This window comes from Pelobates fuscus, chromosome 8, assembly GCF_036172605.1.
Source record: "Pelobates fuscus isolate aPelFus1 chromosome 8, aPelFus1.pri, whole genome shotgun sequence".
Taxonomy (NCBI): domain Eukaryota; kingdom Metazoa; phylum Chordata; class Amphibia; order Anura; family Pelobatidae; genus Pelobates; species Pelobates fuscus.
In genome coordinates, this window is record NC_086324.1 from 171240490 (window position 1) to 171258825 (window position 18336).

General features: G+C 45.0%; 1 protein-coding gene across 1 annotated transcript; it reads right to left on the bottom strand.

Moving 5' to 3' along the window:
- Window positions 1–10638: 10638 nt before the first annotated feature.
- Window positions 10639–17872, bottom strand: LOC134571366 (cardiotrophin-2-like). Its single transcript, XM_063429568.1, has 3 exons — window positions 17857–17872; window positions 17272–17405; window positions 10639–11154 (listed from the first exon to the last, which is right to left on the bottom strand). Exons 1-3 carry the CDS (start codon window positions 17870–17872, stop codon window positions 10639–10641), a joined length of 666 nt encoding a protein of 221 aa, XP_063285638.1.
- Between the last annotated feature and the right edge of the window lie 464 nt (window positions 17873–18336).

The following is an 18336-nucleotide window of genomic DNA, read 5'->3' on the forward strand; positions in this document are numbered from 1 at the left end:
GCCTCCATACACACACACACACATAGCATCCTGTACTAATCACAGCCTCCATACACACACATAGCATCCTGTACCAATCACAGCCTCCATACACACACATAGCATCCTGTACTAATCACAGCCTCCATACACACACACACACACAGCATCCTGTACCAATCACAGCCTCCATACACACACACACACACACAGCATCCTGTACTAATCACAGCCTCCATACACACACACACACACACATAGCATCCTGTACTAATCACAGCCTCCATACACACACATAGCATCCTGTACCAATCACAGCCTCCATACACACACATAGCATCCTGTACTAATCACAGCCTCCATACACACACACACACATAGCATCCTGTACCAATCACAGCCTCCATACACACACACACACACACACAGCATCCTGTACCAATCACAGCCTCCATACACACACACACACACACACACACACACACACAGCATCCTGTACTAATCACAGCCTCCATACACACACATAGCATCCTGTACCAATCACAGCCTCCATACACACACACACATAGCATCCTGTACCAATCACAGCCTCCATACACACACACAGCATCCCGTACTAATCAAAGCCTCCATACACACACACACACACAGCATCCAGTAATAATCACAGCCTCCATACACACACACAGCATCCTGTACTAATCACAGCCTCCACACACACACACACACACACACACACACACACACAGCATCCTGTACTAATCACAGCCTCCATACACACACACATAGCATCCTGTACTAATCACAGCCTCCATACACACACACATAGCATCCTGTACTAATCACAGCCTCCATACACACACACATAGCATCCTGTACTAATCACAGCCTCCATACACACACACAGCATCCTGTACTAATCACAGCCTCCATACACACACAGCATCCTGTACTAATCACAGCCTCCATACACACACGCACACAGCATCCTGTACTAATCACAGCCTCCATACACACACACACACACACAGCATCCTGTACCAATCACAGCCTCCATACACACACACACAGCATCCTGTACTAATCACAGCCTCCATACACACACACATAGCATCCTGTACTAATCACAGCCTCCATACACACACAGCATCCTGTACCAATCACAGCCTCCATACACACACACAGCACCCTGTACTAATCACAGCCTCCATACACACACATAGCATCCTGTACCAATCACAGCCTCCATACACACACACAGCATCCTGTACTAATCACAGCCTCCATACACACACACAGCATCCTGTACTAATCACAGCCTCCATACACACACACACAGCATCCTGTACCAATCACAGCCTCCATACACACACACACACAGCATCCTGTACTAATCACAGCCTCCATACACACACACAGCATCCTGTACTAATCACAGCCTCCATACACACACAGCATCCTGTACTAATCACAGCCTCCATACACACACACACATACCATCCTGTACCAATCCCAGCCTCCATACACACACACACAGCATCCTGTACCAATCACAGCCTCCATACACACACACACAGCATCCTGTACCAATCACAGCCTCCATACACATACACACACACACACACACACACAGCATCCTGTACTATTCACAGCCTCCATACACACACACACATAGCATCCTGTACTAATCACAGCCTCCATACACACACACAGCATCCTGTACTAATCACAGCCTCTATACACACACACACACACAGCATCCTGTACTAATCACAGCCTCCATACACACACACATAGCATCCTGTACTAATCACAGCCTCCATACACACACACACACAGCATCCTGTACTAATCACAGCCTCCATACACACACACACACAGCATCCTGTACTAATCACAGCCTCCATACACACACACACACACAGCATCCTGTACTAATCACAGCCTCCATACACACACACACACACACACACAGCATCCTGTACTAATCACAGCCTCCATACACACACACAGCATCCTGTACTAATCACAGCCTCCATACACACACACAGCATCCTGTACCAATCACAGCCTCCATACACACACACAGCATCCTGTACTAATCACAGCCTCCATACACACACACACAGCACCCTGTAGTAATCACAGCCTCCATACACACACACACAGCATCCTGTACTAATCCCAGCCTCTACACAGTGAGACAGCATCCCTTTACTAATAACAGCCTCCATACATACACGCACACAGCATTCTGTACTAATCACAGCCTCTACGCACACAGAATCCTGTACTAATCACAGCCTCTACGCACACAGTATCCTGTAATAATCACAGCCTCTACACACACAGCATTCTGTACTAATCACAGCCTCTACACACACAGCATTCTGTACTAATCACAGCCTCTACGCACACAGCATTCTGTACTAATCACAGCCTCTACGTACACAGTATCCTGTACTAATCACAGCCTCTACGCACACAGTATCCTGTACTAATCACAGCCTCTACGCACACAGAATCCTGTACTAATCACAGCCTCTACGCACACAGCATTCTGTACTAATCACAGCCTCTACGTACACAGTATCCTGTATTAATCACAGCCTCTACGCACACAGTATCCTGTACTAATCACAGCCTCTACACACACAGCATTCTGTACTAATCGCAGCCTCTGCGCACACGGCATTCTGTACTAATCGCAGCCTCTACGCACACAGAATCCTGTACTAATCGCAGCCTCTACGCACACAGAATCCTGTACTAATCACAGCCTCTACGCACACAGCATTCTGTACTAATCACAGCCTCTACGCACACAGAATCCTGTACTAATCACAGCCTCTACGCACACAGTATCCTGTACTAATCACAGCCTCTACGCACACAGAATCCTGTACTAATCACAGCCTCTACGCACACAGAATCCTGTACTAATCACAGCCTCTACGCACACAGAATCCTGTACTAATCACAGCCTCTACGCACACAGAATCCTGTACTAATCGCAGCCTCTACGCACACAGAATCCTGTACTAATCACAGCCTCTACACACACAGAATCCTGTACTAATCACAGCCTCTACGCACACAGTATCCTGTACTAATCACAGCCTCTACACACACAGAATCCTGTACTAATCACAGCCTCTACGCACACAGTATCCTGTACTAATCACAGCCTCTACGCACACAGAATCCTGTAATAATCACAGCCTCTACGCACACAGTATCCTGTACTAATCACAGCCTCTACGCACACAGAATCCTGTACTAATCACAGCCTCTACGCACACAGTATCCTGTACTAATCACAGCCTCTACGCACACAGCATCCTGTAATAATCACAGCCTCTACACACACAGCATTCTGTACTAATCACAGCCTCTACACACACAGCATTCTGTACTAATCACAGCCTCTACGCACACAGCATTCTGTACTAATCACAGCCTCTACTCACACAGCATTCTGTACTAATCACAGCCTCTACGCACACAGTATCCTGTACTAATCACAGCCTCTACACACACAGCATTCTGTACTAATCACAGCCTCTACGCACACAGCATTCTGTACTAATCACAGCCTCTACTCACACAGCATTCTGTACTAATCACAGCCTCTACGCACACAGAATCCTGTACTAATCACAGCCTCTACTCACACAGCATTCTTTACTAATCACAGCCTCTACTCACACAGAATCCTGTACTAATCAAAGCCTCTACACACACAGAATCCTGTACTAATCACAGCCTCTACGCACACAGTATCCTGTACTAATCACAGCCTCTACGCACACAGAATCCTGTACTAATCACAGCCTCTACGCACACAGAATCCTGTACTAATCACAGCCTCTACGCACACAGCATCCTGTACTAATCACAGCCTCTACGCACACAGAATCCTGTACTAATCACAGCCTCTACGCACACAGTATCCTGTACTAATCACAGCCTCTACGCACACAGAATCCTGTACTAATCACAGCCTCTACGCACACAGCATTCTGTACTAATCACAGCCTCTACTCACACAGCATTCTGTACTAATCACAGCCTCTACGCACACAGTATCCTGTACTAATCACAGCCTCTACGCACACAGAATCCTGTACTAATCACAGCCTCTACGCACACAGTATCCTGTACTAATCACAGCCTCTACACACACAGAATCCTGTACTAATCACAGCCTCTACGCACACAGAATCCTGTACTAATCACAGCCTCTACGCACACAGCATTCTGTACTAATCGCAGCCTCTACGCACACAGTATTCTGTACTGATCACAGCCTCTGCACACACACAGCATTCTGTACTAATCGCATCCTCTACACACACAGCATCCTGTAATAATCACAGCCTGTACGCACACAGCATCCTGTACTAATCACAGCCTCTACGCACACAGAATCCTGTACTAATCACAGCCTCTACACACACAGTATCCTGTACTAATCACAGCCTCTACACACACAGCATTCTGTACTAATCACAGCCTCTACGCACACAGAATCCTGTACTAATCACAGCCTCTACACACACAGAATCCTGTACTAATCACAGCCACTACGCACACAGCATTCTGTACTAATCACAGCCTCTACACACACAGCATCCTGTACATTATATGATAGCAGCCCTTATTTCTCCACCTGAAGGTTCTCTTTACTAATGTATTATATATACTTCTGCTATACTGACCTGAGGGCCTGTAGAAAGGAATCACAATACCGGATAAGAGACATTCTTTTCATTGTCTTAAATACTACGTTAAATACTCATCCCCCACAAAGCAAACACAAGTATGCCAACTAAACTCGTGGTGCCTCTACACATTACACACATTCCTGTCCCCACACTGCCACACTGACTGAGCTGGCAAATTGTAACAGTTTGAGGTGAATATGATTAGATTTAATTATGTTGTATCTCCCCTCTATACCCCATGTATGGTATCTCCCCGCTATACCCCATGTACTGTATCTCCCAGCTACACCCCATGTCTTGTATCTCCCCGCTATACCCCATATACTGTATCTCCCAGCTACACCCCATGTCTTGTATCTCCCCGCTATACCCCATGTCTTCTATCTCCCAGCTACACCCCATGTCTTGTATCTCCCAGCTACACCCCATGTCTTGTATCTCCCCGCTATACCCCATGTCTTGTATCTCCCCGCTATACCCCATGTCTTCTATCTCCCAGCTACACCCCATGTCTTGTATCTCCCAGCTACACCCCATGTCTTGTATCTCCCAGCTATACCCCATGTCTTGTATCTCCCCGCTATACCCCATGTCTTCTATCTCCCAGCTACACCCCATGTCTTGTATCTCCCAGCTACACCCCATGTCTTGTATCTCCCCGCTATACCCCATGTCTTGTATCTCCCTGCTATACCCCATGTCTTGTATCTCCCCGCTATACCCCATGTCTTGTATCTCCCAGCTACACCCCATGTCTTGTATCTCCCTGTTATACCCCATGTCTTGTAACTCCCCGCTATACCCCATGTCTTGTATCTCCCTGTTATACCCCATGTCTTGTATCTCTCCGCTATACCCCATGTCTTCTATCTCCCTGCTGTACCCCATGTCTTCTATCTCCCTGCTGTACCCCATGTCTTGTATCTCGCTGCTATACCCCATGTCTTCTATCTCCCTGCTGTACCCCATGTCTTCTATCTCCCTGCTGTACCCCATGTCTTGTATCTCGCTGCTGTACCCCATGTCTTGTATCTCCCCGCTATACCCCATGTCTTTTATCTCCCCGCTATACCCCATGTCTTGTATCTCCCCGCTGTACCCCATGTCTTGTATCTCCCTGCTATACCCCATGTCTTGTATCTCCCTGCTATACCCCTTGTCTTGTATCTCCCTGCTATACCCCATGTCTTGTATCTCTCCGCTATACCCCATGTCTTCTATCTCCCTGCTATACCCCATGTCTTCTATCTCCCAGCTACACCCCATGTCTTGTATCTCCCAGCTACACCCCATGTCTTGTATCTCCCAGCTACACCCCATGTCTTGTATCTCCCAGCTATACCCCATGTCTTGTATCTCCCCGCTATACCCCATGTCTTCTATCTCCCAGCTACACCCCATGTCTTGTATCTCCCAGCTACACCCCATGTCTTGTATCTCCCCGCTATACCCCATGTCTTGTATCTCCCTGCTATACCCCATGTCTTGTATCTCCCCGCTATACCCCATGTCTTGTATCTCCCAGCTACACCCCATGTCTTGTATCTCCCTGTTATACCCCATGTCTTGTAACTCCCCGCTATACCCCATGTCTTGTATCTCCCTGTTATACCCCATGTCTTGTATCTCTCCGCTATACCCCATGTCTTCTATCTCCCTGCTGTACCCCATGTCTTCTATCTCCCTGCTGTACCCCATGTCTTGTATCTCGCTGCTATACCCCATGTCTTCTATCTCCCTGCTGTACCCCATGTCTTCTATCTCCCTGCTGTACCCCATGTCTTGTATCTCGCTGCTGTACCCCATGTCTTGTATCTCCCCGCTATACCCCATGTCTTTTATCTCCCCGCTATACCCCATGTCTTGTATCTCCCCGCTGTACCCCATGTCTTGTATCTCCCTGCTATACCCCATGTCTTGTATCTCCCTGCTATACCCCTTGTCTTGTATCTCCCTGCTATACCCCATGTCTTGTATCTCTCCGCTATACCCCATGTCTTCTATCTCCCTGCTATACCCCATGTCTTCTATCTCCCAGCTACACCCCATGTCTTGTATCTCCCAGCTACACCCCATGTCTTGTATCTCCCCGCTATACCCCATGTCTTGTATCTCCCTGCTATACCCCATGTCTTGTATCTCCCCGCTATACCCCATGTCTTGTATCTCCCAGCCACACCCCATGTCTTGTATCTCCCTGTTATACCCCATGTCTTGTAACTCCCCGCTATACCCCATGTCTTGTATCTCCCTGCTATACCCCTTGTCGTGTATCTCCCTGCTATACCCCATGTCTTGTATCTCCCAGCTACACCCCATGTCTTGTATCTCCCAGCTACACCCCATGTCTTGTATCTCCCCGCTATACCCCATGTCTTGTATCTCCCTGCTATACCCCATGTCTTGTATCTCCCCGCTATACCCCATGTCTTGTATCTCCCTGCTATACCCCATGTCTTGTATCTCCCCGCTATACCCCATGTCTTGTAACTCCCCGCTATACCCCATGTCTTGTATCTCCCCGCTATACCCCATGTCTTGTATCTCCCTGCTATACCCCATGTCTTGTATCTCCCAGCTACACCCCATGTCTTGTATCTCCCAGCTACACCCCATGTCTTGTATCTCCCCGCTATACCCCATGTCTTGTATCTCCCTGCTATACCCCATGTCTTGTATCTCCCCGCTGTACCCCATGTCTTGTATCTCCCCGCTATACCCCATGTCTTGTATCTCCCCGCTGTACCCCATGTCTTGTATCTCCCTGCTGTACCCCATGTCTTGTATCTCCCCGCTATACCCCATGTCTTGTATCTCCCCGCTATACCCCATGTCTTGTATCTCCCCGCTATACCCCATGTCTTGTATCTCCCTGCTATACCCCATGTCTTGTATCTCTCCGCTATACCCCATGTCTTGTATCTCCCCGCTGTACCCCATGTCTTGTATCTCCCTGCTATACCCCATGTCTTGTATCTCTCCGCTATACCCCATGTCTTGTATCTCCCCGCTGTACCCCATGTCTTGTATCTCCCTGCTATACCCCATGTCTTGTATCTCCCCGCTATACCCCATGTCTTGTATCTCCCCGCTATACCCCATGTCTTGTATCTCCCTGCTGTACCCCATGTCTTGTATCTCCCTGCTATACCCCATGTCTTGTATCTCCCCGCTATACCCCATGTCTTGTATCTCCCTGCTGTACCCCATGTCTTGTATCTCCCTGCTATACCCCATGTCTTGTATCTCCCCGCTATACCCCATGTCTTGTATCTCTCCGCTATACCCCATGTCTTGTATCTCCCCGCTGTACCCCATGTCTTGTATCTCCCTGCTATACCCCATGTCTTGTATCTCTCCGCTATACCCCATGTCTTGTATCTCCCCGCTGTACCCCATGTCTTGTATCTCCCTGCTATACCCCATGTCTTGTATCTCCCCGCTATACCCCATGTCTTGTATCTCCCCGCTATACCCCATGTCTTGTATCTCCCTGCTGTACCCCATGTCTTGTATCTCCCCGCTATACCCCATGTCTTGTATCTCCCCGCTATACCCCATGTCTTGTATCTCCCCGCTGTACCCCATGTCTTGTATCTCCCTGCTATACCCCATGTCTTGTATCTCTCCGCTATACCCCATGTCTTGTATCTCCCCGCTGTACCCCATGTCTTGTATCTCCCTGCTATACCCCATGTCTTGTATCTCCCCGCTATACCCCATGTCTTGTATCTCCCCGCTATACCCCATGTCTTGTATCTCCCTGCTGTACCCCATGTCTTGTATCTCCCCGCTATACCCCATGTCTTGTATCTCCCCGCTATACCCCATGTCTTGTATCTCCCTGCTGTACCCCATGTCTTGTATCTCCCTGCTATACCCCATGTCTTGTATCTCTCCGCTATACCCCATGTCTTGTATCTCCCCGCTGTACCCCATGTCTTGTATCTCCCTGCTATACCCCATGTCTTGTATCTCCCCGCTATACCCCATGTCTTGTATCTCCCCGCTATACCCCATGTCTTGTATCTCCCTGCTGTACCCCATGTCTTGTATCTCCCTGCTGTACCCCATGTCTTGTATCTCCCCGCTATACCCCATGTCTTGTATCTCCCCGCTATACCCCATGTCTTGTATCTCCCTGCTATACCCCATGTCTTGTATCTCCCTGCTGTACCCCTCACATCTCTACCCCCTGCTATAATACTATAACTTTGTGCACTTTAATGTCCAATCGTACATCATTATTTATTTTTTATATAAATAAATCTCAATAAATAAACAAAAATATATTTTTATTTATAAAAAAATAAGTTATACACATATGAAATAAACATGATAAAACAAATAAATCACTCACAATAAGTATAGTGGCTCTATTTAGAAAAGTGCAATAGTCTGCATATTTACAGAAGTTAAATTCTCTAGTTGCTCAGTACAGGTGTAATACTCTGCTAGCCACTACAGGTGTAATACTCTGCTAGCCACTACAGGTGTAATACTCTGCTAGCCACTACAGGTGTAATACTCTGCTAGCCACTACAGGTGTAATACTCTGCTAGCCAGTACAGGTGTAATACTCTGCTAGCCACTACAGGTGTAATACTCTGCTAGCCACTACAGGTGTAATACTCTGCTAGCCACTACAGGTGTAATACTCTGCTAGCCACTACAGGTGTAATACTCTGCTAGCCACTACAGGTGTAATACTCTGCTAGCCACTACAGGTGTAATACTCTGCTAGCCAGTACAGGTGTAATACTCTGCTAGCCACTACAGGTGTAATACTCTGCTAGCCACTACAGGTGTAATACTCTGCTAGCCACTACAGGTGTAATACTCTGCTAGCCACTACAGGTGTAATACTCTGCTAGCCACTACAGGTGTAATACTCTGCTAGCCACTACAGGTGTAATACTCTGCAAGCCAGTACAGGTACAATGCTCAGCTAAATTGCAATTTGTTCAAATTCGGTAAAAGATACGATGAAATATTCTGAGTAAGAACGAGTATCCAAATCATTACTCATCAATCATCACAAAGACAAACGCCTGGCCATCAACTGCGCTTCATTATCGAAATATCTATTTACAAGAGATGCAGCTTATTCTGGTTACTGAGTAGCACTTCTCCCATTAACTTCTATGGGAACATTGCTATCTGGAGATCGGCCGATTGATTGGAGTAGCATCTAGCAAGAAGTATGAGGTTGGCTTTCTTTCCCAAGCTAACTGGAAACAACTCCTTTACCAAATTCATTTGTATCAACGTTTTCTCTTCTTAACGTTTTCTCTAATTTTTCTTTCTTTTTTCCCCTCTTTCTGTCACTGTAGCTGATTCGTAGACGTGGATCCCATCCTAGTACCAGTGGGAGCTGTTTAAATTGGGTATTTATTAGTAGAAGCTCCTGTCTCCACCTGGGTGTGAATCACTAAGTGAAGCAATTAAAAAAAAACAAAAAAAACAAGCAAACTGATGCAGTCTTTTCCATTTTTTTTCCAGCAAACTGCGTAAAAGGCACAGTTCATGATAACATAACTGGTAAAGTGTTTGATAATGAGAGATAACTGGTATCACTGTGATCACTGTTTACACAACTTGGCACTCGTGATGGAAAAACTGGTTTCTAAACTATTTTTCTTTATAATTTTCCTTGTTGTTCTGTAAAAAAGTTTACCAAAATGTACGTCCTTTTTTCATGTCCCACCTCTTTCCTGCTCATCATTAAACCTCATTCGGGTCCCTTCTCTCTCTTCCCTTGTCTCCTGGTCATGCTGCAGTCTCTTGTCCCCCCACCAATCATGCAGCGTCTGATCTCGTTTCAGTCCTATCTCTTTCTGCCTGAATTCCACTAATTCCTGCTGCAGTCCTTTGCATGTCTACCTTACACCTACACAATAAGAAACATCCTGTTTTCTCTCAATGTAATCATTTAGCTAACATTTGAGGACCTACAGCAGTCTCTCCTCTCCTGATTAAAAGTCTGTCTCCATCTACGTGTCCCATTCAAAATATCCATGTCTTTGGCCACTCTTGAAAGCCAGTCTCTGTATTCTCTGCAGAGCACATAACCTCGCACCTTCTTCTGGAAGCTGGTGGCTCCTGCAGAAGTCCAGCTCAAGGTGTCTGGCTGCAATGGTGGAGGTTGAAAGCCTAACATTTCAAAAGCAGTTACAAGGTTATTAAGCACGGCCTCCGAAGACCACCGAGCAGCTTCTAGTAGTTGATGCAAATCTGTGGCTTGTGGGTTCAAGGACAACTGGTCATCTTGGATGAGCTGGAAGAATTCAGAGATGGATGAAAAGGCATTTCTGGCCAGCAGAAGCCGCTCCCCTGAGCACAGGCACCTCCATTTCTTGAAGCCCATACTTGCTGTTGGAAGCCCAGGCTCCTGCCATGAGGGGAAGCTAAATCCAGGGCAGCTGAATGGCTTTTCCTGGTATTTCAACTGCAGGAATAAAAAAGGGGTTAGGAGAACAACAAATAAATAGACAAGATTTACTAACATGGAGCTGAATTAGGTTGGAGGACTGGAAAGCGATTAGAGTGAAATTCAATGGGAGAGATTAATATCGATGAATGAAAATTAATTAAAGTGGTTGTTAGGAATTATCGGAATTAGACTGGAGAGATAGTGATGGAATTAGATTGGGCTAATGAATAGCAATAGTATGTAGTTAGATGGGGAAGATGGATAGTGAGAGAAAGGAATTGGGAATTATGGCTAGTGAGAGAAGGAATGAGATTGGAAAGATGAAAAGTGATGGATGAGAATTAGATGAAGAGATGGACAGTGATGGATGAGAATTAGAGTGAAGAAATGGAATTAGAGATGGATGAGAATTAGATGAAGAGATGGATGAGAATTAGATGAAGAGATGGAATTAGAGATGGATGTTGAGGGATAGGAATTACACTGGAAAGATGGATAGTGATGGGTGATAAGTAGATTGGAGAGACATATAATGCCATGTGAGAATTATGAGCTTGATTTTATTACAAACTCTGGTCTGTATATTTCTCCCACAGGCATGGAACGTGAAGAGTGGGAATTCCTTCAGGAAGATGGATATTGAGAAAATTAGATTGGGGAGATGGATTTTGATGAGTGAGAAGTGGATTTGGGAAGATGGATAGTAAAGGGTGGCTGTAAGATTGCAGAAATAGATTGTGAAGGATGGGAATTAAATTGGGGAGATAGTGATAAAATTAGATAGAGAAATGAATAGTGATGGGAGGGAGCTACATAGTGATGAGTGTGAATTACGGTAGATGAACATTAACTGGTGAGAGTTTTGGGTAGTGAGGGATGGGAATGAGGTGGATACTGATATTGGAGAAATGGATGAGTGTGAATTCGGTTGAAGAGATGGATAGATTTTCAGTGGGAATTATGAGAATGATGCTATTAATAGAGGTAGATTTAACTCTGGTCAGTAAATATCAATAATCTTACTGCCATGAATTGTGAGGGATGAGAATTAGTTTGGAAAGAAAGATTGGGAATGGAATTAGAATGGTGAGATGGATAGTGATTGGTGAGAATTAGATTGGTGAGATGGATAGTGATTGGTGGGAATTAGATTGATGAGATGGGTAGTGATTGGTGAGATGGATAATAATTGGTGAGAATTAGATTGGTGAGATGGATAGTGATTGATGAGATGGATAGTGATAGGTGAGATGGATAGTGATTGGTGGGAATTAGATTGGTGAGATGGATAGTGATTGGTGGGAATTAGATTGGTGAGATGGATAGTGATTGGTGGGAATTAGATTGGAGAGATGGATAGTGATTGGTGAGAATTAGATTGGACAGATGGATAGTGATTGGTGAGAATTAGATTGGAGAGATGGATAGTGATTGGTGGGAATTCGATTGGTGAGATGGATAGTGATTGGTGGGAATTAGATTGGTGAGATGGATAGTGATTGGTGAGAATTAGATTGGAGAGATGGATAGTGATTGGTGTGAATTAGATTGGTGAGATGGATAGTGATTGGTGAGAATTAGATTGGAGAGATGGATAGTGATTGGTGATAATTAGATTGGTGAGATAAATAGTGATTGGTGAGATTGATAGCGATTTGTCGGAATGCGATTGGTGAGATGGATAGTGGTTGGTGAGTATTAGATTGAAGAGCTGGATAGTGATGGGTGGGAATTAGATTGGAAGGTGGATAATATGAATGGGAAGGAGAGACGGATATTGATGAGTGGGAATTAGATTAGAAGGTGGATAATATGAATGGGAAGGAGAGACGGATAGTGATGGGTGGGAATTAGATTGGAAGGTGGATAATATGAATGGGAAGGAGAGACTGATAGTGATGAGTGGGAATTAGATTGGAAGGTGGATAATATGAATGGGAAGGAGAGACAGATAGTGATGGGCGGGAATTAGATTGGAAGGTGGATAATATGAATGGGAAGGAGAGACGGATATTGATGGGTGGGAATTAGATTGGAAGGTGGATAATATGAATGGGAAGGAGAGACAGATAGTGATGGGCGGGAATTAGATTGGAAGGTGGATAATATGAATAAGAAGGAGAGACGGATAGTGATGGGTGGGTATTAGATTGGAAGGTGGATAATATGAATGGGAAGGAGAGACGGATAGTGATGGGTGGGAATTAGATTGGAAGGTGGATAATATGAATGGGAAGGAGAGACGGATAGTGATGAGTGGGAATTAGATTGGAAGGTGGATAATATGAATAAGAAGGAGAGACGGATAGTGATGGGCGAGAATTAGATTGGAAGGTGGATAATATGAATGGGAAGAAGAGACGGATAGTGATGGGTGGGAATTAGATTGGAAGGTGGATAATATGAATGGGAAGGAGAGACGGATAGTGATGGGTGGGAATTAGATTGGACAGATGGATAGTGATTGGTGAGAATTAGATTGGAGAGATGGATAGTGATTGGTGGGAATTCGATTGGTGAGATGGATTGTGATTGGTGGGAATTAGATTGGTGAGATGGATAGTGATTGGTGAGAATTAGATTGGAGAGATGGATAGTGATTGGTGGGAATTAGATTGGAGAGATGGATAGTGATTGGTGAGAATTAGATTGGAGAGATGGATAGTGATTGGTGGGAATTAGATTGGAGAGATGGATAGTGATTGGTGATAATTAGATTGGTGAGATAAATAGTGATTGGTGAGATTGATAGCGATTTGTCGGAATGCGATTGGTGAGATGGATAGTGGTTGGTGAGTATTAGATTGAAGAGCTGGATAGTGATGGGTGGGAATTAGATTGGAAGGTGGATAATATGAATGGGAAGGAGAGACGGATATTGATGAGTGGGAATTAGATTAGAAGGTGGATAATATGAATGGGAAGGAGAGACGGATAGTGATGGGTGGGAATTAGATTGGAAGGTGGATAATATGAATGGGAAGGAGAGACGGATAGTGATGGGCGGGAATTAGATTGGAAGGTGGATAATATGAATGGGAAGGAGAGACAGATAGTGATGGGCGGGTATTAGATTGGAAGGTGGATAATATGAATGGGAAGGAGAGACGGATAGTGATCGGTGGGAATTAGATTGGAAGGTGGATAATATGAATGGGAAGGAGAGAAGGATAGTGATGGGCGGGAATTAGATTGGAAGGTGGATAATATGAATGGGAAGGAGAGACGGATAGTGATGAGTGGGAATTAGATTGGAAGGTGGATAATATGAATAAGAAGGAGAGACGGATAGTGATGGGCGAGAATTAGATTGGAAGGTGGATAATATGAATGGGAAGGAGAGACGGATAGTGATGGGTGGGAATTAGATTGGAAGGTGGATAATATGAATAAGAAGGAGAGACGGATAGTGATGGGTGGGAATTAGATTGGAAGGTGGATAATATGAATGGGAAGGAGAGACGGATAGTGATGGGTGGGAATTAGATTGGACAGATGGATAGTGATTGGTGAGAATTAGATTGGAGATATGGATAGTGATTTGTGAGAATTAGATTGGACAGATGGATAGTGATTGGTGAGAATTAGATTGGAGAGATGGATAGTGATTGGTGGGAATTCGATTGGTGAGATGGATAGTGATTGGTGGGAATTAGATTGGTGAGATGGATAGTGATTGGTGAGAATTAGATTGGAGAGATGGATAGTGATTGGTGGGAATTAGATTGGAGAGATGGATAGTGATTGATGATAATTAGATTGGTGAGATAAATAGTGATTGGTGAGATTGATAGCGATTTGTCGGAATGCGATTGGTGAGATGGATAGTGGTTGGTGAGTATTAGATTGAAGAGCTGGATAGTGATGGGTGGGAATTAGATTGGAAGGTGGATAATATGAATGGGAAGGAGAGACGGATATTGATGAGTGGGAATTAGATTAGAAGGTGGATAATATGAATGGGAAGGAGAGACGGATAGTGATGGGTGGGAATTAGATTGGAAGGTGGATAATATGAATGGGAAGGAGAGACGGATAGTGATGGGCGGGAATTAGATTGGAAGTTGGATAATATGAATGGGAAGGAGAGACGGATAGTGATGGGTGGGAATTAGATTGGAAGGTGGATAATATGAATAAGAAGGAGAGACGGATAGTGATGGGTGGGAATTAGATTGGAAGTTGGATAATATGAATGGGAAGGAGAGACGGATAGTGAGGGGTGGGAATTAGATTGGAAGGTGGATAATGTGAATAAGAAGGAGAGACGGATAGTGATGGGTGGGAATTAGATTGGAAGGTGGATAATATGAATGGGAAGGAGAGACGGATAGTGATGGGCGGGAATTAGATTGGAAGGTGGATAATATGAATGGGAAGGAAAGACGGATAGTGATAGGTGGGAATTAGATTGGAAGGTGGATAATATGAATGGGAAGGAGAGACAGATAGTGATGAGTGGGAATTAGATTGGAAGGTGGATAATATGAATGGGAAGGAGAGATGGATAGTGATGGGTGGGAATTAGATTGGAAGGTGGATAATATGAATGGGAAGGAGAGACGGATAGTGATGGGTGGGAATTAGATTGGAAGGTGGATAATATGAATGGGAAGGAGAGACGGATAGTGATGGGCGGGAATTAGATTGGAAGGTGGATAATATGAATGGGAAGGAGAGACGGATAGTGATGGGCGAGCATTAGATTGGAAGGTGGATAATATGAATGGGAAGGAGAGATGGATAGTGAGGGGTGGGAATTAGATTGGAAGGTGGATAATGTGAATAAGAAGGAGAGACGGATAGTGATGGGTGGGAATTAGATTGGAAGGTGGATAATATGAATGGGAAGGAGAGACGGATAGTGATGGGCGGGAATTAGATTGGAAGGTGGATAATATGAATGGGAAGGAAAGACGGATAGTGATAGGTGGGAATTAGATTGGAAGGTGGATAATATGAATGGGAAGGAGAGACAGATAGCGATGAGTGGGAATTAGATTGGAAGGTGGATAATATGAATGGGAAGGAGAGACGGATAGTGATGGGTGGGAATTAGATTGGAAGGTGGATAATATGAATGGGAAGGAGAGACGGATAGTGATGGGTGGGAATTAGATTGGAAGGTGGATAATATGAATGGGAAGGAGAGACAGATAGTGATGGGTGGGAATTAGATTGGAAGGTGGATAATATGAATGGGAAGGAGAGACGGATAGTGATGGGCGGGAATTAGATTGGAAGGTGGATAATATGAATGGGAAGGAGAGACGGATAGTGATGGGTGGGAATTAGATTGGAAGGTGGATAATATGAATGGGAAGGAGAGACGGATAGTGATGGGCGGGAATTAGATTGGAAGGTGGATAATATGAATGGGAAGGAGAGACGGATAGTGATGGGCGGGAATTAGATTGGAAGGTGGATAATATGAATGGGAAGGAGAGACGGATAGTGATGGGCGGGCATTAGATTGGAAGGTGGATAATGTGAATGGGAAGGAGAGACGGATAGTGAGGGGTGGGATAAAGGTTTATAAGATTGATGGATATTTTAAGGGAATTAGATTGAAGATCATGAAACAAAAGGACCAGATCTTTAGTTAGATCAACGAGTGATAAAAAATAGCAGAGATGGAGAGATAGATGGATAGATAGAGATGTGTGCTATATGAATAGAATGATCTGTGGATTAGTGCAAATAAATACATGCAGATTGCAGAGGAGGGGGTTAAAAGTGTGGCTCTGCGGGGAGAGGGGATAAAAGCCATGCATTGCTCTGTATGGGAGGGGAGTAAAAGCCATGCATTGCTCTGTATGGGAGGGTAGTAAAAGCCATGCATTGCTCTGTATGGGAGGGGAGTAAAAGCCATGCATTGCTCTGTATGGGAGGGGAGTAAAAGCCATGCATTGCTCTGTATGGGAGGGTAGTAAAAGCCATGCATTGCTCTGTATGGGAGGGTAGTAAAAGCCATGCATTGCTCTGTATGGGAGGGGAGTAAAAGCCATGCATTGCTCTGTATGGTAGGGGATGCATAAAGGGGGGGCATTGCTCTGCAGGGAAGCAGTTAGAGTTGCAATGTTCTGCAGGGATGCAAGATGGGTGATGCTTCATTTAAGGGGAAATACTCACAAAGGTATTGAGCAGCGATGTTGCGTTGCCCTGTAGGTAGACAGTTTGGCTGCGGATTTGTGTGATAATCTCAGTTTCTGGCGCAGGGGATAGTTCTTGTCCACAGCAGAGAGTGACACCTAGCACCGCAAACACTACAGGGGACACGGAGAGCACTTTGTATAAATATAAATAACTAGGGCTGCAGCAGGTAAATATATACTTCACAAAATATTATCTGTACATGATGTCAATCATGAGTGTAGTAAAGTGGATCTGCCGCCAAGCAGAGTTGGTTAAACAATAAATCTCACATCACCTAGAAAACATAGATTCATAAAACAATACTGGGGGATCCTTTGTGTGACCCTTACATTTCATGTATTATCTTAAGAGTGCGTATGTGTATTAATGCTTTATTATAACTGAAATTAAAAAATAATGTAAAAAAAATATATATGTAGTTTTATCCATTAAAGGGGCGTTATTTTGCAATTGGATCTTAGTGAACTCCTTACCCCATTCCCTGCCTGCTAGCCCAGCATTGTGTCCCATAGGCTCATTACTTCGCTCCTTCAGTCAAGAAAGATGCACTAACAGACTCACCTGTTGCAGTCAGCATCCTGTCCTCAGGACCTTACACCTGTGATACACCTGCCCTGCAGGGGAAATCTTTTTATATCTTTCCACCCCCCCCATTTCTTTCCCCTATGTGGAAATCTCGAGGCGTCACACACCCCCTGCTTTGCCTGTCACCTGCATGCCTGCCGACCCGGTCCCTGAGTGTTTCATTCCTGCTTCCTTCTTTCTAAGGAAACAACTAGGAAGGAGGGACGGGGGGGGGGGGGGGGGGGGAGGAGAGGGGGGGAGTGAGTGTGTACAAACAGCAGCAGCAAACCTGCATGAGTCAAGTATGAATGAAATAGTGGGAGGGAGGGGGGCAGAGTGACAGGTGAGTTTGGAAGAAGGGGTTACTGGGATGGGTGAATGAATAAAGGGGATAGTGTGACAGGTGAGTGAATGAAGGGGGGATAGTGTGACAGGTGAGTGGATAAAGGGGGCAGTGTGACAGGTGAGTTTATAAAG

Excerpts from the sequence above, each read along its gene's own strand:
- LOC134571366 (XM_063429568.1), bottom strand. Across the intron at positions 11,155-17,271 it reads CATCGCTGCTCAATACCTTT|TTGAAATACCAGGAAAAGCC; the intron begins GTGAGTATTTCC and ends TTATTCCTGCAG.